Raw genomic sequence first — 25,687 nt, 5'->3', positions numbered from 1 at the left:
TCATCTTACTTAGGGGAGGGGGTAGAAAAAAAAAGAAAATTTTATACAAAACATACATGTATGTTTGTATTTCTTGGCAAAAAAATAATAAAGTGGCGAAAAATATATTGTTTTAGCGAAAGAGGAGTCAAAAAAAATATTGGCCGTGTGAAAACCCTGATTAACACAATGTATACATAGATATAGGAAGATGTGGTGTGACATGTACATGTATGTATACCAGTCATTTATAGGGTTGATTCTTACTGTATAATTAAGTTTCAAATGTTGTTATATTTAGTAGCACTATGAACAATAGGTATAAAAAAGAAGATGTGGTATGATTGCCAATGAGACAATTATCCACAAAAGACCAAATTGACACAAACATTAACAACTATAGGTTACCATATGGCCTTTAACAATGAGCAAAGCCCATACCGCATATTCAGCTATAAAAGGCCCCGATAAGACAATGTAAAACAATTCAAACGAGAAAATTTTATACAAAACATATGTTTGTGTTTCTTGGCAAAAAAATAATAAAGTGGCGAAAAATATATTGTTTTAGTGAAAGAGGAGTCAAAAAAAATATTGGCCATGTGAAAACCCTGATTAACACAATGTATACATAGATATAGGAAGATGTGGTGTGACATGTACATGTATGTATACCAGTCATTTATAGGGTTGATTCTTACTGTATAATTAAGTTTCAAATGTTGTTATATTTAGTAGCACTATGAACAATAGGTATAAAAAAGAAGATGTGGTATGATTGCCAATGAGACAATTATCCACAAAAGACCAAAATGACACAAACATTAACAACTATACATTTAGGTTACCATACGGCCTTTAACAATGAGCAAAGCCCATACCGCATATTCAGCTATAAAAGGCCCCGATAAGACAATGTAAAACAATTCAAACGAGAAAATTTTATACAAAACATATGTTTGTGTTTCTTGGCAAAAAAATAATAAAGTGGCAAAAAATATATTGTTTTAGTGAAAGAGGTGGCGAAAAAAATATTGGCCATGGGAAAACCCTGATTAACACAATGTATACATGTATGTATACCAGTCATTTATAGGGTTGATTCTTACTGTATAATTAAGTTTCAAATGTTGTTATATTTAGTAGCACTATGAACAATAGGTATAAAAAAGAAGATGTGGTATGATTGCCAATGAGACAACTATCCACAAAAGACCAAAATGACACAGACATTAACAACATTAGGTTACCGTACGGCCTTTAACAATGAGCAAAGCCCATACCACATAGTCAGCTATAAAAGACCCTGATAAGACAATGTAAAACAATTCAAACGAGAAAACTAATGGCCTTATTTATGTATAAAAAAAAAAAAAATTGAACGAAAAACAAATATGTAACACATAAACATAGTCTTGTAATGAATGTTTGTATATTTGAAATATTTTTTTTAAAGATACACACCAGAAACATGAGAAAAATCATTTCATTTGATTTGGAAGCTGGAAATAATATGGGCATTTTGAAAAGTTGGCAGGTATGCATAGTTTAAATATGAGAAAGGGTGAATCTTAATTTAATTTGATACAACAAAAGTGTGAAAATTACTTTAGTAACTGTGGTTTGGCAATATTCAATTAAATATAGACTTTTCTTACAGTTTTGAAGTCATTTTCAGAGCATTTTCAAGTCAAAACAAGCGCCTGCTAAACATCGGAAATTAGTCTCTTATTTGTCGTAAAATGTGTTTAATGATAATATTTCTAATTTAAAGCAATATAAAAGAATTATTTTACAGTAAGAACAAGTGTTAATAAAAAAAAACTATTTAACAATATTTTTATTTAGGTATGATTTAAATTAAAAAGTCGTAAAACTAATATCATTTTCGGTAAAATGTGGATTTCACTTCCGGTAAGTTTTTCGATTGTTTTATTCTTTCGAATTTTTATTTGATGTCACGTTATAGGCTCTCCTTCTTTTGATAACAAACATTGAATGGAATGTTCAAATAAATATGGTACAAGAATAATTATTTCTTCGTAAAATATTTGATAATTAAGAGACTAAAGTAGTCTACAGTGGAAGAGCGCATCTGCAAGTCAAAATTATCGGCTGGTACGGTATCGGGATCGTTCGCCCTGATTACATGTTCGCACTGATGACAAGTGATCAATGTACAGCAGTATGACTGTGTTTTTGGTATTTGTTTTACTTATAGTAATTCAATTTAGTGAATGTACAGAAACTTATAACCTAGTCCTAGTAGCAACTTGCTTTAAACAACATGATACATCGTAAATATTTGGCCAAATTGTAGACTGACTTCAACACATTCAATTATATACACACAACGCACTTTACTAAAAAATAAAATCAGGGCGAATGAACTCGGGGCGAACAGGTATTAGGGCGAACAGAAACTAGGGGGAACCAGAATCAGGGCGGACGGACCCGGATTTGGCTGGTACTCGCGAACTCGTACTCAACCGACTCGTTACGTACCATTGATTTATTTCATATAATTTATATACATAGTTGTATAAAATTTTGTTCTTCCCTTGACGGGATTCAAATTCATGCTTCTGCGAAATCTTGACACCTGCACTGTATCTGACACACTAGAAGGGTCTCACTAATTAGCGACAACAAGAATTATTTTAGCGACAACAAGCAACAAGAAAACATTTTTTTTATTAGATATAAAGAAATTTGTATGTAATATTTTTTATACGACCGCAAATTTTGAAAAAATTTTCGTCGTATATTGCTATCACGTTGGCGTTGGCGTCGTCGTCGTCGTCCGAATACTTTTAGTTTTCGCACTCTAACTTTAGTAAAAGTGAATAGAAATCTATGAAATTTTAACACAAGGTTTATGACCATAAAAGGAAGGCTGGTATTGATTTTGGGAGTTTTGGTCCCAACATTTTAGGAATTAGGGGCCAAAAAGGGCCCAAATAAGCATTTTCTTGGTTTTCACACTATAAATTTAGTTTAAGTCAATAGAAATCTATGAAATTTTGACACAAGGTTTATGACCACAAAAGAAAGGTTGGGATTGATTTTGGGAGTTTTGGTTTCAACAGTTTAGGAATTAGGGGCCAAAAAAGGGCCCAAATAAGCATTATTCTTGGTTTTCGCACAATAACTTTAGTTAAAGAAAATAGAAATCAATGAAATTTAAACACAATGTTTATGACCACAAAAGGAAGGTTGGTATTGATTTTGGGAGTTTCGGTCCCAACAGTTTAGGAATTAGGGGCCAAAAAGGGACCCAAATAAGCATTTTTCTTGGTTTTCACACCATAGCGTTAGTATAAGAAAATAGAAATCTATGAAATTTAAACACAAGGTTTATGACTATAAAAGGAAGGTTGGGATTGATTTTGGGAGTTTTGGTCTTAACAGTTAAGGAAAAAGGGGCCCAAAGGGTCCAAAATTAAACTTTGTTTGATTTCATCAAAATTGAATAATTGGGGTTCTTTAATATGCCGAATCTAACTGTGTATGTAGATTCTTAATTTTTGGTCCCGTTTTCAAATTGGTCTACATTAAGGTCCAAAGGGTCCAAATTAAACTTAGTTTGATTTTAACAAAAATTGAAACCTTGGGGTTCTTTGATATGCTGAATCTAAAAATGTACTTAGATTTTTGATTATTGGCCCAGTTTTCAATTTGGCCCAAATCGAGGTCCAAAATTAAACATTGTTTGATTTCATCAAAAATTTAATAATTGGGGTTCTTTGATATATGCCAAATCTAACTGTGTATGTAGATTCTTAATTTATGGTCCAGTTTTAAAATTGGTCTAAATTAAAGTGCAAAGGGTCCAAAATTAAACTAAGTTTGATTTTAACAAAAATTAAATTCTTGGGCCTCTTTGATATTCTGAATCTAAACATGTACTTAGATTTTTGACTATGGGCCCAGTTTTCAAGTTGGTCCAAATCAGGATCTAAAATTATTATATTAAGTATTGTGCAATAGCAAGGTTTCAATTGCACAGTATTGTGCAATGGCAAGAAATATCTAATTTCACAATATTGTGAAATAGCAATTTTTTTTTTAATTAAGAGTTATCTTTCTTTGTCCAGTATAGTAAGCAAGAAATATCTGCAAGATTTTTTTTAAATTGGAGTTATCTTTCTTTGTCCAGAATCAACTTAAATCTTTGTTATATACAATATACAATGTATATTCACTTTTTACTACCAACTGATAAATTTAAATAATCTTTACCATTCAGTGATAACAAGCAGTTTTTTTACATCTTAATATTTTATGATGTATTTAAATGAGTAGTAATTGTTGCAAACTCCATTAGAATATTTTAATTGAAATTAGTTTTGGAATAAGGGAAAGGGGGATGTGATTAAAAAATTGGGTTCATTTTTTCTCATTTGAAATTTTATAAATAAAGAGAAAATTTCTTCAAACATTTTTCTGAGAGGATTAATATTCAACAGCATAGTGAATTGCTCTAAGAGAAAACAAAAATTTTAAGTTCATTTGAATACATTCATTCTGTGTCAGAAACCTATGCTGTGTCAACTATTTAATCACAATCCAAATTTAGAGCGGAATCCAGCTTGAATGTTGTGTCCATACTTGCCCCAACCGTTCAGGGTTCAACCTCTGCGGTCGTATAAAGCTACGCCCTGCGGAGCATCTGGTTTAAATATACGAGCAGATATGTTTTATTATATAGATAGACGAAGAAATAAAACATTTGTGAGGAAGAAAGAGGAAGAAAGAGATTGTGAAGTTTATATTAGTATATTGGTCAGAATATACAATCATTATATAAATAACACATAGCTGAGAGGGTGATAGAGCAGATTGGTACCCCGAGAAAACATTGTCAACCGCGGCGAAGCCAAGGTTGACAATGCCTTTTCGAGGGGTTCTAATCTGCTCTATCACCCTATCAGCTATGTGTTATTTAGTTTATTATACTGAATGTTCTGTTATTACTGTCAATTTTTTAAAATTCAAAGTAATAAATTGTGCCATCTTGTACATAACCATCCGTATTTAATAAAGCGCACACTTGATCAAACGTCTGCGTGAAGGGTAATAAGAGTATTTGCCATAGGATAGTGTCGTATTTAATAAAGCGCACACTTGATCAAGCGTCTCTGTGAAGGGTGATAGAGTATTTGTCATAGGATAGAGTTGTATTTGATCAAGCGCACACTTGATCAAGCGTCTCCATGAAGGGTAATAGAGTAAATTGACACCCTCGTATTAGCCAATCAAAATCTGGCATTTTAACATGAAGTATAATAATGTAAAATAGTGAACACCTGTTGAAAACTCAAGATTGTCATTAATTTCCTTTCATCTTCAATCAATATGCATAAACATGATAAAAATCGTTTAATAATGAGGCAATAAACAAATAAAAAGATGAAAACGTTCACATTTCAATTTTCTTTTACTCTTGTTTGATTTCAGTTCTTTGTATTTAAAAATTTGTGTCAATATTTTTAGGACAATGATGCACAACTAATTAATTTTGCGAGCTTAATATATATTGCATGAAAAGAGTTTTAAAAAACAAATTACAACTGTATAAGATAAATAATATGTTCTAAAACACAAGGAAAAGTAATCTCATAATACAATAATTAAACGTAATACTGGCTGTTATACATGATAGATGATAAAATATTATGTAAATAATGTTTCATTTTTTTCTATACATAACAGATGATAAAATATTATGTAAATAATGTTTCATTTTTTCTATCAATTTGAACCTTCTTGTCGTTAAAATTATTTTCTTTTGTATATTCTTTCAATATTTATTGCAATTATTAATTGTAATTAAAACAAAATATGTTTTCTTGTCGCTAAATAGTTTCTTGTCGCTTGTTGTCGCTAAAATAATTCTTGTTGTCGCTTATTAGTGAGACAGCACTAGAACACTCAAGCACCTTGGCTACACAATATTAAAACTTTTGGTCTCCGGTTCTACCTTTTCTCGTCAGTTTTAATTTTGAAATATTCTATTGATTTTTTATAGATATAAATCCTATCGTTAGATCATCTACAAAATAATAAGAAATGAAGCATTATAATTGGAGTCAAGGCGTGACGTGGGATTGCAGATTTTTTGTAAGCGTAACATGTGAAAGTCAAATTATTGTGGCGTGAAAACGGGAAAAGAGGTGTTGCGTGACCCGGGTAATGACAAAAAAATGAGAATTGCTTACGTATATATTATAGTGTAAGTGGGATAAGGGAATCTGACAAAACAGTAAGCAGGATCCAGGATCGGAACCCCCCAATGAGACCCCCTATAATGTTAAAAAATAGTGGGTACGACTTGGTAGAAGTATGAGTTGGTAAAAATAGGGTACAAGTTGGTTGAGTACGAGTTGACATGTATCCAAATCATCACCGGGTCCGATATTGCATCTTTTTTTACTAGAAATCTTGAAAGCATTTTTGAAGCTTCAGCACTGGCTCCTAAAGCTCAGTCATCCAAAATCTCAATTTTATCTCTCTATGCCGGGTATGGCCAGGTGGCACAGTCTGAGAAACAATGGCAACATGTTAGAAAATAATCTTTTAAAGTTTATGGTTTCTGTACCATTTTCTGCACAAGAAGAAGAGACCATGTCTAAAATCTCATGCCCTCTTGGCACGTTTCAATTTAACGATCTTACCTTGCCAGGGAAATATATGCCCCTTGTTGGTGAACTGTGCTACAATGTAAGGACATACACATGTACACATACATTGTACATATATATATGTGTCCCTTTTACTGCTTAAATACTTATTGGCTAATTTCCAAATCTATTCACTTCGGTATCTGGACATATCGGCACTAAGTTGAATTAAAATCTGGTTTATTTGGAAACCAAGGTATTTTATTTCTGCACCCATTGTCAGAATATTTTTATGCCCCACCTACGATAGTAGAGGGGCATTATGTTTTCTGGTCTGTGGCTCCGTTCGTCCGTCTGTGCGTCCGTTTGTCCGTTCAGGTTAAAGTTTTTGGTCAAGGTAGTTTTTGATGAAGCTGAAGTCCAATCAACTTGAAACTTAATACACTTGTTGCTTATGATATGATCTTTCTAATTTTAAAGCCAAATTAAGACTTTTGACCAATTTCACGGTCCACTGAACATAGAAAATGAAAGTGGGAATTTCAGTTAAAGTTTTTGGTCAAGGTAGTTTTTGATGAAGCTGAAGTCCAATCAACTTGCAACTTAATACACTTGTTGCTTATGATATGATCTTTCTAATTTTAAAGCCAAATTAGACTTTTGACCCCAATTTCATGGTCCATTGAACATAGAAAATGAAAGTGGGAATTTCAGGTTAAAGTTTTTGGTCAAGGTAGTTTTTGATAAAATTGAAGTCTTATCAACTTGAAACTTAGTACACATGTTCCCTATAATCTAATCTTTCTTATTTTAATGCCAAATTAGATTATTACCCAATTTCACGGTCCACTGAACATAGAAAATGAAAGTGGGAATTTCAGGTTAAAGTTTTTGGTCAAGGTAGTTTTTGATAAAATTGAAGTCCAATCAACTTGAAACTTAGTGCACATGTTCCCTATAATATAATCTTCCTTATTTTAATGCCAAATTAGATTATTACCCAATTTCACGGTCCATGGAAAAGGATAGTGCAAGTGGGGCATCCGTGTACTTCATTTTGTACTTTGGACACATTCTTGTTTTATTTAGAAACAACGATTTTTTATAGCAATATACTACATGTATCCAAAACATGATTAAGATTTATTCAACACTAAAAAACTGTTGTCTCACTTTATTTTGATACAATGACAACAACAAAAATTATAGCAATGCACTTGCCAAAACATGATTACAAAGTTATCAAAAACAAAACCAATTTAAAAGGGATGTGACCATGTTTTTGGTTGAACGGACTTGGATCCATGCATGTCACGAAGGAGTTATTTCTTGAGTATGCTTACAGACTTTAAAAACAAAACACAAATTTTGGTGATTTCTCAACTCATGATTAATATCCATAATTGCTATTAGTATTCTTAATTTCTTACATTTCTACTTCCTCTTACGAAAATCCATACCTGACTATTGATTGTGCCTACTGTGTATGTACATCAACAGTTTTAGACCATAAATTAATAAAAAGAATGCAACAGTCTGACAATGATGGTGATACTAGCACTTTACACATTCAAATCATTTTGCTGTATTAATTTACAGTTTTGGACCATGTATTGTATTGATAAGAATGCCACAGTCCAATATGATTGTGATGCTATCACTTTACACATTTAAATAATTTTATTGTATATATTTACAGTTTTGGACCATGTATTGATTTAAGAAGAATGCCACAATCCAGTATGATGACAGAGAACGAGTGTTGTTCACACTCCGATGAATGTGAGGTCCACAGTGTGGATCTCTCAGCAAGAGACTTGACATTGTTTCCTGTAGAAGGGGGACACTTCTCACAGATCACGAAACTACTTCTAGATCATAATGATATTGATAGTATCCCTGATTCCATTGATAGTTTTCAAACTCTCCAGGTATTATCTATGACAGGTAATCGTCTGATTGGACTGCCAGATTGTATTGGTTGTCTCACATGTCTGGAGGAGTTACTTTTAAATGAAAATGAACTTTGCAGTTTACCTGATAGTATTTCAGAGCTATCACAATTACAGATTTTGAACTTGACAGGGAACTGTTTGAAAGAGTTACCAGAAAGTTTTGGTGATCTGATCAAATTAAAAACCTTGCATATTGAGGAAAATAAACTTGAGATATTGCCTTCTACATTAGGACTGTTAGAGAACCTAGAGGTACTAGAATTGTGTGATAATACAATATCTTATTTACCCCTGAGTATTGGTCGTCTAAAATCCTTGAAGATATTGAATATGTGCAATAATAAACTGGATAGCATACCAGAGACTGTGGGTGATATGCTCTCTTTAGAAACTATTGATTTATCAGGCAATAATATAGAACTGTTACCTAGTCACTTCTCCTCGACTGTTACCCTCAAAAGATTATTTTTGGATAGGAACAGGATTACCCAATTACCGGATTGGATAGCTGAACTTAGTTGTATTGAGGAATTTACTGCTAGTGATAATAAGTTACATGAACAATCTCTAACAGAAAAGTTTGGAATGACATGTAGAATGATAAAACATTTGGACCTAGGTGGTAATTTTATGAGTCAACTGCCAGACTCATTTGGCCAGTTAGAAAATTTAGAACAGTTACATTTAGGAAGTGTTATTGATGAACTAGAAAGACGTAATTTTCAAAATGGCAATTGGATTGGATATTTACCAACAAACTTTTGTCAATTGATAAAACTTACTGAGCTTCACTTTGATGAGAATCAGCTTCATGAATTACCTAATGACTTTGGAAACTTAATTAACTTGGAATTTATAGATCTGGGTAAGTTATCAATTGTGCATGGATAAATTTATTACATTGGAGTAGTAAGTATGAACAGTCAGGATCACTGTACATTGGGATTTTTATTGTGAAAAAAATGATTTCAGGGTCTGGAGATTAAAAGTAAACTGAATGTTTGTAATTGAAGCCAAATCCAGTTTAAATCATAGGACTGTCATGAAATTCATGCACACGAAAGATGAGAACTATTTAGATGCACAATTTATGTAAATTCTCAGAAAGTTATGTTATGAAGATGAAATGTACAAGTTAACTAATTCTAATGACCTTCATTACACAGATTACGTGTTCACATGTAAAATTTAATGAAGAGTTTTAACATGAAATTAATCCAAATATTCTTTTATTCTTTTTTCACAGGTCAAAATTTACTGTACGAGCTTCCTGAATCTTTTGGGAATTTAAAATCACTCAAAATTTGTCAGTTATCTAAGAATAATCTTCAGCTATTGCCATCTTCATTTGGTAATTTAACCTCGTTAGAAGACCTTAGAATGGATAATAATTTGGTAAGTAAATAAAATCCATATGGAAATGTTTGTTTATTTGATAATTTTTTTAAATTTTTAAATGTTTATAGAAAAAAAACAAATTCTTATAAGATTTCTACATGTACAAAATGTATGTAACATTTATTCAACGGCAATAAGTGAAATGACCCTCCTTGAAAATGGTATCTTATGAGTCTCTCTTTTCCTATTTAATGTACAATGCTATACAACTGAACAGATTGCATGTATATGATGTACATTGTATAAAAATACCTTGATTCTAGATTTTACAACTTTTAATGAAAAAATTGAATTATTTTCCTTGTACATATTAAAAAGATATGGTATAATTGTCAATTAGACAACTCTCCACATGTTCCCTGCTATACAACTCTTGTATTTTGAAGACAAAGACAAAAAATGTTACATTTAATGTTTATTAGTTACTTGTTTAGCTCTGAAGTGTATGTAGTGCAACATTGGCAAGTGATCATGGATATTTTGATTATATGCAGTCATACTTAAAATGATCCAAATATTCAATATTAATTCATGTTCTTGCAAAACCTTCATAGACCAACCAGGAACCACTTACTAAGCTATCAGGCATCATTATATATTGGAACTGCTTTATCTATTCTATTTACTTTTTAGTTGGCAGAACTCCCAGAATCATTTTGTCAGCTGATTAATCTGAAGACATTAGATGTATTTAACAACAGACTGACAGAGATCCCATCGGCTTTGAAGTATTTAACTAAACTAGTCAGACTGGACTTAGTTGATGTAAGTTTAGTAGCTAAACTGGTTATTCTGTACTAAACTCAATTCAAAACAGAAAGTCTTTAATCAAATGGAAAAATCAAAAGCTCAAACACATCAAACGAATGGAAAACAACTGTCATATTCCTGACTTGGTACAGTTATTTTCTTATGCAGAAATTGGTGGATTATACCTGGTTTTAAAACTTGCTAATCCTCTCACCATCATCACTGTATAAAGAAACATAGTATTTGTGTTCAATGTGTTATATATATTGAGAGATATATTGGTAAACACCAATAAGATATCTGTTTCTTTAGAGATATTTGTGAAAGACTTCCTTTCAACCCCGCATACTCTAATTAACAATAAGCCTTGGTATACATGAAGACGGATTCAACAGGAAGCCTTGTGGGAATTTACAGAAGATATAATATATTATTTTACTTCTTTGAAATGCCTTTTTACAAAGTTGTAATTATTAATCTCAATTCTCACAAATTAAGAGAGCAATATTCCCTTATGTAAAAGATTGTTATGTTTTGATGTGATTATTTGCTTTGTGTTGACACTGGAAAAATAAAGAGTTATCTCCCATAGTAAAAAAACAGTTTAATCAAAACAAAATACAACACATTTTGTCTAATTCAGTTTATGGTATGACTATGTTTGTAGAATCAATTTAACATACCTTGGGATGAAGTTCCACAGATTATAAACAGTTCTAAATATCCTGATAGAGATCCATCATTGAAGAACAATTGGAGAGGAAGACCAAGACAAGATCTATCCATGAATGATGTTCCAATAATTAAGGTGTCATAATATAACCCAGACAAGATTTATCTATAAATGATGTTCCAATAATAAAGGTATCAGTGGGGCTTCAGGGTTCCATGTACAGTTAGAAGTCTGTTGTGTTTCACACCTTGTATAGTATACTATTTCATATAAAACATTTTTTGTGTCTCATTTGTGATAACAGACACAAAATGTATGACATAGAGATGCTAAGACTGTGGTAGCATTACTATTTGTACAAAACTTCAGACTTCACAATGTAGAAATTAACAAGTCCTGGATGATTCAAACCTCCCTTTTTACACTATGTAACCAAGTTTAGCCTTTTTTCAACTTTGGTAGATTGTTGTCTCATTGGCAATGATACCAAATCTCCTTATTTTTATGTTTATGACATAAGCATAATTTAACGAAAACTTGTAATTTTCTCACACTTCTATTATGGTTTATATGAGTTCATACAACATTCTTCAATAGAACAAACAATGCACGATTACAGTAATAAGGGCAAGCTTAGTCTTGACCAACAGGAGCAAAGGGTGAAGTCTTGCCAAACAGGAACATGGGTGAAGTCTTACAAAACCGGAACAAGGGGTGAAAGGGATTGTGGGCCAACTGACCCAGATTCAATTTATTGGTCCAGTTATTCTTTTTATTAAACACTGAGGAGAAGAATGTGATCGAAATCCAAATCTGCAATTTCAGTCAAACTGGTTTTAGTTCAGGTAATATTTGAGAAACAACCATTTCTGGACCCTCTATATATATGGTACATGTATATGCCAATAGTATTCTGAGCAATAATTCTTCTTAATCCAGTGAAAATGTGGAAAAGTGTCATTAACATAAGAGAAGATGATAGACAAATCTCTATTAACAAATACAAAGAAAAACATCAAATTATACTGGTTGAAAACCTCATTTAATTATTTATTAATTTTTTAGTGATTTTTTATTTCAGCTTGAAATGCAGGAGGTGGAAGAATTTGAACTACCCCCACCATCTCTTAACTACAGTGAAGATGTTCTAAAGGCTGCCGCTATAAATAACTTATCTATTTGGAGAAGTCATAACGGAAATAAAAAGAGAGAAAGATTTATAAGGAAGTTTTCCACTATGCCACTATTTGGTCAGTACAACAGGAAAGAGACAGAGAGTGAGGAAGATCAGGATGATAGTGATTATGAGGTGGACGGAGATGAAGATGAAGACTATGAACCACCAATATTTGTATCTAAAAATAGAAATGGTAATATCAGAAACCAGACACAACAAAAGAAACACATGGGGGTATAGACAGGGTCCTCCACTTCTATTTTCTTAACATTTTAAGGCTATTTTTCTTTTTCTTTTTTTTTTTTGTCTATTTTAATCTTATTTTGATTTCTTTTTGCCCTTTATTCTGGTCTTTTTGACCATTATTCTCTATGATTTAACCTCCCCGCCAGACCTTCTTCCATGAGGGGGATTTTTTGTCTGGGAGAATTTTTGGTTGATCTGGTCGAAACACCAGAAGGTTGTTTGCTATCATTAAGCATCTGTCATCCAAATGACATGTATACCTGCAATAAAGAAATCACAGTGCGATAAAAACTGATGGCCTGATATAGAACGATCTGATTTACAAAAAAAACAAATTTGACAGAAATGAATTAACGACAACCAATTAAACACAGTGTTCTGACTTAATAGGTCTGGCTCAGAAAGAATGTGGTCATGTTAAACATGTTTGTGATCACTCAACCCTCCCCTAACCTTGGACAAATTATAAAGAAAAAAAGAAAAAAATCAGTTGCAAAAGGTTTAACTCGATAGCCAAAGCACACAAAACAAATTACATAAAAAACAATAACGCCAAGCATAGAATTAAGAATATTCACAACTAACTGAAAACTAGTTTAAAGCTAATAGCAACTTAAAGATTTATTTATTTATTTGCCTGATGGCTGAATGACTATGGTTTTAAAAAAAAAACTGATACACATGTACAGTGAAACTTCTCTAAACCGGTCCCTCTTAATACCGGTTCTCCCTTCATACCGGCCAAAACAGCAAGTCCCGGCCGGCGTGTATGTAAATAAACGGTCAGGTAACCTTATAAAACCGGCCACCCCTTTAAACCGGATACCGGCCGTTATTTGTGTATTTGTGTAATCAAAATCAATAAAATATCACCTCATAAAACCGGCCTTCTCATTTGTAATATAATACTGTTATATAAACAAACAAGTTAATCCGGTCAATTAGACACCTGCATGGCCACTGAGTAGTGTTCACCTGTCAATGTCAAATCAATACCCGAATAAATTATCGGTTGAGAGATTTTTATCTTCACCCACGCTAATCAATGATGTAAGTTAATTATCATTAAATGTTTTAGCTTGGCTCCATTATTTGAAATTAAAAAAAAAAAAAAATTTAGGCAAATTATAAAAATTTATCACTCACTTTGACTTTTGCAATAAAATCGTAATTCATTATCATCGGTATAATCTACTGAAATTTATTAAACGTGTTTAGTTTTTTAAAAGGGTGTGTTATTAGTTTGAGGTGTGAAGATTTAATATGTATGCATAGCTTATGGAGTATAATATGAACATCGTATGGTACCGATGAGTGGAGCTTTAACTTTTCAATAATATTACATATTGATATTAAAATTGTTTTGTTATATAGTTGCATTTTATTTGTTATTCCTGCAAAATAAAAAATAATAAAGATACAAATGATTTTTTAATATTTATTTCATAATCAATTTAGAATACAAAGCTAAATTTACACAACAAAACAAACTTTATGATTGAGGTACATTACATGGTAAAAAAAACAAATGCACACATATTGAAGGGAAGTAACTCTTGTTAATTTCAAATTCATTAAACCGGCCACCCCTGAAAACCGGCCGAATCCCGTGGTCCGACGGGCGGCCGGTTTTGAGAAGTTTCACTGTATATTCTAATTTTTAAGAAAATTGTCTACATGATTACAATATTGTATTATGAAACTCATCTCCTATAATTTATTTAATGTCATAGTCACAACTAGTCATGTTTTTACACTTAATTTCAGAGACAGAAGATAAACCAGTAGAAGTGGCGACATCTGGTGAGAACTGGGATGATGAGATTGAAGATATTGAGATACCAGTAGACAACCCATACAGTAAGATTTGATTACTTTAAGAAATATATTTAGTTACTCTGTTGATAATCTTACTTGCTGCAATTTCTGAAAGGAGGGACAAAAAAGAATATGTCTATAGTACACCATACCCAGCTCACACTAACATGTGTCCATGTTTAATGAACCATGAAATCCAGGTCAAAACTGTAATATGGTATATGATTTTAGAATATATAACATCATAATGAACATGTGTATTTAGTTTACAACTACCTTAAAGGACAGATGAAGGTACTGACTAGAACATCTAACACACACTCCTCCCCTAGAACTTTTGTTAGCTCACCTTGCCCGAAGGGCCAAGTGAGCTTTTCCCATCACTTGGCATCCGTCGTCGTCGTCGTCGTCCGTCGTCGTTAGCTTTTAGAAAAATCTTCTCCTCTGAAACTATTGGGCCAAATTAAACCAAACTTGGCCACAATCATAATTGGGGTATCTAGTTTAAAAAATGTGTGGCGTGACCCGGTCAACGAACCAAGATGGCCGCCACGGCTAAAAATAGAACATAGGGGTAAAATGCAGTTTTTGGCTTATAACTCAAAAACCAAAGCTTTTAGAGCAAATCTGACATGGGGTTTAATTGTTTATCAGGTCAAGATCTATCTGCCCTGAAATTTTCAGACGAATCGGACAACCCTTTGTTGGGTTGCTGCCCCTGAATTGGTAATTTTAAGGAAATTTTGCTGTTTTTGGTTATTATCTTGAATATTGTTATAGATAGAGATAAACTGTAAACAGCAATAATGTTCATCAAAGTAAGATTAACAAATAAGTCAGCATGACCGAAATGGTCAGTTGACCCCTTTAGGAGTTATTGCCCTTTATAGTCAATTTTTAACCATTTTTCGTAAATCTAAGTTATCTTTTACAAAAATCTTCTCCTCTGAAACTACTGGGCCAAATTAATCCAAACTTGGCCACAATCATTATTGGGATATCTAGTTCAAAAATGTGTGGCGTGACTCGGTCAACCAACCAAGATGGCCGCCATGGCTAAAAATAGAACATAGGGGTAAAATGCAGTTTTTGGCTTATAACTCAAAAACCAAAACATTTAGAGCAAATCTGACAGGGGTTTAATTTAATCTATCTGCCCTGATATTTTCAGACGAATCAGACAACCCTTTGTTGGGTTGCTGCCCCTGAATTGGTAATTTTAAGGAAGTTTTGCTGTTTTTTGTTATTATCTTGAATATTATTATAGATAGAGATAAACTGTAAACATCAATAATGTTCAGCAAAGTAGGATTGACAAATAAGTCAACATAACCAAAATGGTCAATTGACCCCCTAAGGAGTAATTGTCCTTTATAGTCAATTTTTAACACTTTTCATAAAATTTGTAAATTTTTATTAACATTTTCCACTGAAACTACTGGGCCAAGTTCATTATAGATAGAGATAATTGTAAGCAGCAAGACAGTTTATTACAGTAAGATTTACAAACACATCACCATCACCAAAACACAATTTTGTCATGAATCCATCTGCTTCCTTTGTTTAATATTCACATAAACCAAGGTGAGCGACACAGGCTCTTAAGAGCCTCTAGTTAAAAATATAATTAAAGGAATATATTGTCTTATTGATATCTGGAGGAGTATTTACTTAAGGTTCTTCACAAGGGGACTTTGTATGCAAACAAGTTGTCTTATTATTTTCATGTATGTTTCAGAATTCCAGGATATATATGTTCACCCTGCACCAAAGACATTAGCCGAGGCTGGTTATACTGTAGATAGTCATTTATTTCTGCCTTATGACATGCACTCACAGCCGTTTGTTAGACAGAAATATATATATCCAATAGAGGATGGACAGTTTGATGATGATAACAGTGACGAAAACACAGAGGAAACAAAATTAATATAGGGATTAAAATCTAGAACAAATACGATTATCATAGTGATCAAAATACAGAGGAAATATGAATGACATAGAGGGTGAAAAAAGAGATCATATAGGATTATTTAGGTTGAGAAAACAGAGTGAAAATATGATTGATATAGTGGAGAAAATAGAGAACAAATATGATTATTATAGTGGCATAAACAGAGATGAAATATGAATACTATAGGGGTACAAATAGAGGAGCAAATAGGTACATGTATTATGGTGGTTAAAATAGAGAGCAAATGATTACTGGTATTATAATGGTGAAAATACAGTACAGATATGATCATTATAGGGATGAAGACAATGTTGACAGCTTTTATTATCCTATACAAAATAAAAATGTCTGTCTAATTTCTTTGTGGAAATATTTTTAGAAACAAGCCGTTTAGTAAGATCATTTGAAGACACCTGAATTTGATTTCTCATCAATTAAATGGAGAAGACATATCTCTTATTGTATAAGTTTGGTTTAAGTATTTAGTAATTCAATGAAAAAAGGGAAAAACTTTCTAGTCAATGAACAAAGTACCTGAAATATATAGTCTTTTCAGTATCTAAGGTTTATAGAATCCAATGTTAAGTTTTTATCTATATATGATATAACAGATAATTGTAATCCATCAATATCCATGATTAGAATATATTGTACACAGTCTCATCATCCTAATGAGTGGTTTCGGAACAAATCTGAATTTTTTAAACAACTACCTGTCATGTTGGTATTTTGTTGTACTTTATTTTGTCACGTACAAATCCAGAACACAATGATAAGGCTTCTTTTAAACTATATTCGAGAAATGTTTGATTTGTACAAATGATGAAAATGATATTACACTTGTAAGTCTTATTAATAAAGAAAACACTGCATTGTATATTTAAAAAATGGTACTGTACATTGTGTTGAATGATACCTTTTGTGTAAATGGTAAATAAATGCAGATTCAACTGTAGAAATGAATTAAGAAACCTAAATGTGAATATTTTTAGGAACACACCAAAACTATAACTATCAATTGGCTGACCAGTCTGAAAAATAATCGTTCAATATATTTCATTAAAAAACTTGTTATTCAATTTGTACAATTTTGATTTAGAAGTTTATTTTTTACAAACTTGAGTATATTTGGTCAGTTGATCTAGTAAAGTTTTAGATTTATATTTGTAAATTGTATTATTTTATATAACACCAGATAGAGGTGTTTAATATTATTTTTCAAATTGAAATACAAGGGAGATAATTATTAAACTGTTTTTGCATTTATCTCCTTTTATAATCAAAACTGACTTTTCAGTTTCATTTTAGATTTTTTCTTTTTTTCTCATTTATGTAGTACATAATAATGTCTGATGTTAGTTTTATTTGAAGTTTGGTTGTTTTACATTTTACAATCAGTAGTTTTATCATGTTCACTGTTATGAGATGAATCTCTCCTGTACATTTGTGTAGATGCACAACTCTTTTAACTGTATACCATTGGTTTTCATTTTCTATAAGTCATACATGTATAAGCAACAAATACATACTTTGGAACTAAGTGTGAATTTCATATAGGCTTGTATGAAAACATTGACAATCCATAAAATCAAATTTGTCTTCAATGCAATTTTTCTTTAATCCAAACGAAATGGTACCAACTAAAATAAATGAATCTTCACTATGCCCAGTTTAAAGCTCTTGTTTGAATGTTCACTATGCCCAGTTTAAAGCTCTTGTTTTGGTTTTTAAACATCTTTGGATTTCAAATACTCAGATTTGAGCATATTCCTGATGAAAGGTAAATCCAGGAAAAAATGCTCTGAAACATGAAATTCATAACATGTTGTTTTCAATTTTTTAAAGAAAATCAGGTAAATATGAAAATTCACTAGATTAAGAAGTAATTTGTACATTTTATTTTGAAGAGAACACACACTGTAATAGAGTGTATAACATTTAAAATTATTACTCTTGTGTTAGATTTTATAAACATATAAATTGTTATAATTGTGTAACAAGAATAAAATCATTTCAATTTATGATATGCAAGGCATGCATTTTTTAGAAGACTAGTTTGAAAACTTGACCTTTGATTAACAAAAACGTCATAAATATTTTATTGAATTATTGAAATGTTTCATAAGATGTACGAACAATGTACTGATTTTCCTTTGACAACCAATTTTAACTAATTCATGGTTTAGGCCCTTCCAAATTCATGAATTTCTGAGATTAGTTTGATTCAAAATAAATAAAACCTAAACAAAAATTAACTGAAAATTACATTTCTTTTAGTGAATTTGTGAATAATGAAAAATAAAAAAAAAGAAACTATTGAAAACAAATATGTTTTTTTTCATTGGCACTTGTACATGTTTCTTTTATGTGTTTGTAATGGTATTGTTTGTGATAATTTGTACAATATAATTAATCTGATCTCATTAATCACATGATTACAACAAAGGGAATCTTATTTGAATAAAGCTTGAATATTTCTTCAAAATATTAATTAATATTATTAGAATGGTTTAGTAGGATAGATGTGTCATGGTGTTTAATTAGTGTTTCATTGTACAACTTTTGTCCATGACTATTGTTTTACTTGTGAATGTGTCATGGAGTTTAATTGGGGGTTTATAGTATATTAATTGTCCATGACTATTGTTTTACTTGTGGATGTGTCATGGAGTTTAATTGGGGTTTTATAGAATGGTTTAGTATGACCTGTAGATGTGTCATGGAGTTTAATTAGTTTTTCATGGTACAACTTTTGTCCATGACTATTGTTTTACTTGTTGATGTGTCATGGAGTTTAATTGGTGTTTCATAGTACCACTATTGTCCATGACTATTGTATGACCTGTGGATGTTGTATGGAGTTTAATTGGTGTTTCATAGTACCACTATTGTCCATGACTATTGTATGACCTGTGGATGTGTCATGGAGTTTAATTGGTGTTTCATAGTACCACTTTTGTCAAGACTTGGTTCACCTTTGGATGTGTCATGGAGTTTAATTGCTGTTTCATAGTACCACTATTGTCCATGACTATTGTATGACCTTTGGATGTGTCATGGAGTTTAATTGCTGTTTCATAGTACCACTATTGTCCATGACTTATATTGCCCGTGGATGTGTCATGAATTGGTGTTGTTATTGGCATGGTATGAGTTTTGCCCATGAATTTTTGATAGTGGATGAGCAGCAGAGACTAAACAAAGAATAATCAGTAAGTCAATCCTTGTGAAAAATATCCTGAAATTTAACTTTTCTGTACATGTTTTCAGCTTAGTAAAAGCTTGTCTTCATCGACCTGGCTAAATTTGCTAAGAGATATTAATTCTATACACTCAGCAAATTTTCCTTTCAATTGGCTGTTTAACAAAAAAAAATACATAATTTTTACATAAATTTAATGAATGGTATGAATATAAACAAGGTTTTGGCAAGTAGAGATATTACAACACTACACATTAATGCTGCAACAAATATAGAATGCTTAATATTCTGTAATGTAAAATTGACACCAGAAATTATGTAGTTCATCACTGTCTTTCACCGTAACACTTTGAGCAATTACTGTAGGAAGTCTTTCCAAATTAACATTTCCTGACATCGAATAAAAGTGTAAGTCATAGCCTCTTAAATATTCTCTTTTCTTCGTACAGAACAAAGTTATATGAATTACAAGGAAATTAAACCAATGTTCATTAAGTAATAATTACATTAGATGTAAGTTTCATTATAATACGTTATTCTGATTGGCTAACTGCACATCACATGTTATTCCGTAAACAATTGCATTAGACAATAAAATTTATCATGCATTGACACGAGGTCCCACAATAAAGTGCACAGGTGAATTAGATAAAACTGGATAAAAATCGTGCTTTCATGATCCTAGCTAAAAATGTAGTTATAAGTATTGAATGCTTCTTTTTGTAACTTTATAGGGTTGTAAAAGCGTTGATCGTGCGCACATTTTTAGAATGAAGCGCGGAAGCGCTTCATACAAAATGTACTTCGGTCAACGCTTTTACATCCCAATAAATTTACAAAAAGAAGCATTCAATTCTTAAATGAAAAAATAACATGCATTACAAAATATAAAGGTACAACACAAAAATGTTAAATTTCAGATCTCAAAACAGAACATTTTTTTAAATGAAATACTTTAATTTGTAACTGAAGGGATAAATTCGCAACAGTAGACAGTTGCTATAGAACATAAATAGTAAGCAGGGTGTCTTGGGTGGCTGCAGGCCCCCAGAAACAGATCGATTATAGTAAAAAAATCTTCTTGAAACGAGATGTTTTTAAAACTATTTTTAAGCTCATGGCTACACTGATAGACTTTTTGAGAAGACATTACTAAGTTGAAAAACTTGTGTCTAATCCATTTGTCTCTTTTTTTATTTGGAACAATAAAATATGTTTAAACTACACTGATAGACAAAAATCAAAGCTATAAAGCTTTTTGCACAGGATTTTTAAGAAAAAAAGGTCAGTTGTCACAATATACATGCATAGAAGGAATGGACTATACTAAATACATTTAAACAATTTACCCTGAAAATACACCAAAAACTCTTCAAGATAAAAATATTTCAGCTTGGAAATTGAGCAAATAAAAACATATGTAGCTATCCATAAACCACTGTAGGAGAAGACAAACAATATTTAAAGAAATGACTAATATCATCTGCCTGACATTTAAGGTAGTACCTAACACTACAGGGAGATAACTCTGTAAAGTCAACTAAACATTTTAATTACATTGTGTTGTTAAAGGAATTTTAAGCTTCTCAATGATCAAAATTGGTGTTTGTCAAACTGCTATATAAACAGTGTAATTTTTGAACGGTTGGTTCAAAATTTTTGAAATTTTTATATTTTTGTTAAAGGGTCAAAGTCAGTACTTTGACAAAGTTTTATGAAAATTAAACTAGCCAAAGTAATTTTAGTGCAAGTTTTGGGCACCACCTTAAAATCTGATAACAAAAAAGAGGAACTTAAGCATAGGCATTAACATAATGCCAAAGACTAATTCTATTAAAGAAAGCTGCTGGAGATGTATAGACAAACCATGTTATCTTTAATTAGATTGACAGACAGGGGTAAAACAATATGTTTGTTGCATGGGCCCAAAACAAATAAGATAAACATCAACTTGCTAAAAGGGGCACAGGATTGTCCCTTATTCTATGGAAAACAACTTTAAACAAGTAAAAAAAGATTTTCATTATCTGATGGTATGTACATGGTGATTAGCAGATATGCTGTAAAGATGTCATACAAAAGCAATAAGCAAGCTGAAATAACAAATTATACCGGTATACTATATAGCTTATTAAACAAATCAACAATATATATATTTGTAGTAAATAAATAAATATATTACATTATAAACAACATAAACAAAATCCTCTTGGAAGACTGAGGTATTCCATACTCATTTATAAGTTAAACCATTGACTATAATCATGTCAATTCACATAAACTCAGGACCATCCAAATTGTCTAAAATGAGGTTTTCTAAAACGAATAATTAAATTGAAAATTTTGACAAATTCTGATGTACCAGCAGGGCATCCAAGCATAATTCCCATCCTAGATTATGGTTATAAGCTTCATAATAATGCCAATTTTTCACAGGTACAGGATGCTTATGCAAGTTTATTCAAGAGAGTTTGTGAAAGTTTTATTCTATTCAAACCCAACAGTGATAAGGTATAACAGAAAACTATTCAAAGACTTAATTTTGTATTAAAAAACCTACCCTCACATATAGTAACTGTTTTTTCACTCCCAGGACATACATGACAACATGCCTCTCTTCTGATGTTTATATTTCTTGTGTTATTATTAAAACACATTCCGATCATGACCAGATAGTTAATTTTCATCAGTAAAAGATTTAAAATTTTTCATGTGACTATGAAATACTTCAGTCTTATATTCACACACAAACAATAAAACAATGAAACAATACAACCCTTCTTTGGTAAATACATGAGAAATTTAATAAATTTTACTAATAAACATACATTTTTACAAATTATTCAAATACATGAAGTGAGAATTACTTTCACCAATCTATATCAACATTTTGCAAAAGGTTCATTTTTACACTTCTTTTTAAAAAGATCAATATAAAATAAAAAAGAAGTAATGCTTTTAAAACTTATATGATCTTTGAGATTTAGATTGCTTTTAAAAAACATTATGCTGAGCTTTCATATAGTGAATGCACAAAATTTCCTCAGCTATAATGTATGTCAAATTATCTCCCTTGTCAAACATGATAAAGGGAGATAATTGTCCATTTAATGTCAGCAAATCTTGTAAATTTCTATATATAATAAGTTTTAAACAACTACCTGTACAATTAAACAAAGATCTTATAAATTATTGAAAGGAGCAACATTTATAATCCTTATTTTAAGAAATATTAATCACATGTAAATGTAACTAGTTCTCACTTTGGCTGTATCCATATGTGACCCTTTTTAATAAGTTGAGCAAACCAATGGTAAAAAAGTACATTATATCAACCAAGCACCAATTTACAAATATCAAATATAACAATATAATACAATAAAAATAATATGCCTAAATCTTATTAACATATATGTATAATAAACAACCGTTCATAAGAACCTTCAGTCTGAAAACCACAATTTTTAATAAAATTTCATCATTAAAAAGTCTGAACTAGTTTAGAACTTTGAAAGTTCTATGAAAACAAAGCTAAATTATGGTTCTCAATTTCAAAACAACAAATTGTCATACATGTTGAATAATAATTGTTGGTGGTAGAAGAGATGTCAAACATATACACATGATCTTCATCTGTGCTAATCCTCAAGGTCATATCATTTTGGCCATTTTTTAGATTTTAATGAGTCTCCTCATTTGAGAACTGACTGTCAGATTCAAAGGTTGAATTCAGTCACATGCTGACTGTTGGTTTTCATCAATCTTAACATATGATATATCTAAATGTTTAAGTCTAGGATGTTGATGGTTCCAACAAAGAACATTCAATAAAGTCTTCTGTAAATTGGATATATCTGTACCAGGTTAGTCTAAAGGCATTTAACAGTCATCTCACAAAACATTTCTCTGAGCAAGAAAACTTCACAAAGTTTATACAGGTATTAGCAGTCAATCAAATCTTTGGTGCAGATCTGTCCTTTGTTTCAGTCTTCCGAAGTTGTATTCCAGCAAACTTAGGATTTTTCTTGAATCTGTTTAAAAAGAGAATGGATATTAAGATATGTGACAATAATTAAAACTAAGTACACTATTCTAATTCTATACTGTAAAGTTTAATTTAATATGTTGCTCATAGCTCTAAGATTTTGATACTTGCAATTTTAAGTGTACTGTGTATTTAGTTGAATTGTTATGAAAAAGTAAAAAGTTATGGTCAGAAACTGTAAAACATTTAAAAAATAAGTTGAATAATGGAGGCTACAACATTGAGCCTGCATTATTAATATACAGTCTTGTAGAATATTGACTTATGAAACCATACAAAGTTGGTTGTTGGCATTTTACCTATAATACTGCATTATAAGAATATAACTTTGAAAATATAAATTTGATTTTGTTATTTGCATTTGATTTTAACACAAAAATGGTAATTTTTGAAATCTCAAGAAGAGATTTTATATGAATTTATAGGGTTAAATATACTTACCATGAAATTACATTTATATATATAGAATATGTTTGCTTTCACAACATGTTCTCATCGCAATTACCTAGGTGATTAAAAATTACATCCATGAGATGTACTCACCTACGTCATAGTTCACCTGTGTAACATACACTAGCTTTAGTTTTAATTTGTCGTTTAATTGAATAATTTCAATTAAGTGAACAAAAAACTGAATTTATTCCAGGGGTGGTGGTGGATTGTGGTAAGTATATTTAACCCTATAAATTCATATAAAATCTCTTCTTGAGATTTCAAAAATTACCATTTTATATGAATTTGGTTAAATATACTTACCATGAAATTACATTTATATATATAGAATATTTACTGATTAACAAGCAGTATTTTATTTGGTGGAGGATAAATTCTCTCACACACATACAATTTCAACATATAAAAAATTATGTGAAATTTTTTTAAAGTAACTCCATTAAATTTTGTAAAATACGGATATTAGTAAAAACCGAAATTACTGAATTTATTATACAATGAAGCTATGCTGCATAACTATATGTATATCAATGGCAAACTTTGCAGATTGTATAAATACAAGTATGCAAAATTAATAGACTTGATGTAGAGTTGTCTCAATGGCACTCACATGTATATATATACCCCATCTTTCTATATCTGATAGATAAATAATCTGCAGGTCAGTATAGAAATAATTATATTAAAGCTCCTTCATTATGAGCTAAATGTGTTGTAATATTGATGCAACAGTAAATAAGCATTTATTTCTGAATAGGTTGTTCTTGTTGCTTGTACAAATCGACAAGAACTAATCCAACCTTAATTTCATTAATTCCACTTTGAAACTTAAGTTTATTTGGAAACATTATTACCTTTCCATTGTTTTCTCTATATTAATATAATAACATATAATATATGATTGCTGTCGTCTTTTGATAACCTGATCAATATCACATCTTTCGAAATAAATTCTTTTCTACTTAATTAAAGAATTATAATCAATTAAAATATACTTTGTAAATAGGTGTCCTTAATACAATCAAAGTTGATTAAAGACTCAAACCAAAGTTGTTTCATGATTATGCTAAATCTGGATTTATCTTTAAACTTTTTTTTTTTTTTTTTTTTAAAGTTATAGTCACTGAAAATTTGCTTCTCTGCTAGATATACTACTTTTAATATTTTATAGATTTAGAATAAAATATTTTCATCAAGAGAAGTCTTGTACTATTGTCATATTGTATAATGACAATTCTCTAAACTGACTAAATTTTAAAAATCTGATAAAATTTCTATGAGTGATAGAACCTTTGAATACAATGTCTACCATTTCAACCATGAACAATATTTTAGTTTTGTATTGGACTACTCAAGTGTAAAAATACAGAAATGGACAAATCAGTGGAAAAGTTTCAGTATAAATGTTTCCATT

At 30.9% G+C, this 25,687-nt stretch overlaps 3 protein-coding genes across 8 annotated transcripts in view; 1 reads left to right on the top strand and 2 right to left on the bottom strand.

The window, feature by feature from the left end:
* The window catches only part of LOC134725759 (coiled-coil domain-containing protein 57-like), a 37,346-nt gene extending 35,690 nt beyond the window's left edge, over positions 1–1,656 (bottom strand). Inside the window, exon 1 of one of the 2 annotated variants that reach the window (XM_063589883.1) lies at positions 1,638–1,656. The gene's annotated coding sequence lies outside the window, so the exon portion shown is untranslated. Of the gene's footprint in view, positions 1–1,587; positions 1,607–1,637 lie in introns of those variants that run through there. The other variant, XM_063589884.1, reaches the window with a different exon arrangement.
* A 210-nt stretch (positions 1,657–1,866) lies between these two features.
* Positions 1,867–16,905, top strand: LOC134725757 (leucine-rich repeat protein soc-2-like). 2 transcript variants are annotated; one of them, XM_063589882.1, is made up of 8 exons: positions 1,867–1,893; positions 8,302–9,422; positions 9,804–9,952; positions 10,589–10,720; positions 11,373–11,513; positions 12,460–12,748; positions 14,569–14,661; positions 16,358–16,905. In XM_063589882.1, the coding sequence occupies exons 2-8, from the start codon at positions 8,330–8,332 to the stop codon at positions 16,552–16,554; spliced, it is 2,094 nt and encodes a 697-aa protein (XP_063445952.1). In that variant the 5' UTR covers positions 1,867–1,893; positions 8,302–8,329; the 3' UTR covers positions 16,555–16,905. The 2 variants fall into 2 exon arrangements, with proteins under 2 accessions (XP_063445952.1, XP_063445951.1); XM_063589881.1 differs by lacking the exon at positions 1,867–1,893 and adding an exon at positions 1,898–1,999.
* Positions 16,906–19,952: 3,047 nt separating this feature from the next.
* LOC134725756 (brain-specific angiogenesis inhibitor 1-associated protein 2-like) overlaps positions 19,953–25,687 on the bottom strand; it is a 42,831-nt gene continuing 37,096 nt past the window's right edge. For all 4 annotated transcript variants that reach the window (XM_063589878.1, XM_063589877.1, XM_063589879.1 and 1 more), the window contains one exon: positions 19,953–23,806. Coding sequence is in view for 3 of the 4 variants with exons in the window: in XM_063589877.1 (XP_063445947.1) it covers positions 23,728–23,806 (79 nt within the window). In the remaining variant the exon portion in view is untranslated. The remainder of the gene's footprint in view (positions 23,807–25,687) is intronic.

The sequence above is a fragment of the Mytilus trossulus genome, chromosome 7 (assembly GCF_036588685.1).
Source record: "Mytilus trossulus isolate FHL-02 chromosome 7, PNRI_Mtr1.1.1.hap1, whole genome shotgun sequence".
Classification (NCBI taxonomy): domain Eukaryota; kingdom Metazoa; phylum Mollusca; class Bivalvia; order Mytilida; family Mytilidae; genus Mytilus; species Mytilus trossulus.
Note: the sequence above shows the minus strand (reverse complement) of the source record. Positions and strands in the feature narration are given on the sequence as shown.

Excerpts from the sequence above, each read along its gene's own strand:
- LOC134725757 (XM_063589882.1), top strand. The coding sequence starts at position 8,330 with ATGCCACAATCCAGTATGATGACAGAGAACGAGTGTTGTTCACACTCC. Across the intron at positions 11,514-12,459 it reads ATGATGTTCCAATAATTAAG|CTTGAAATGCAGGAGGTGGA; the intron begins GTGTCATAATAT and ends TTTTTATTTCAG. Across the intron at positions 14,662-16,357 it reads ACCAGTAGACAACCCATACA|AATTCCAGGATATATATGTT; the intron begins GTAAGATTTGAT and ends TGTATGTTTCAG.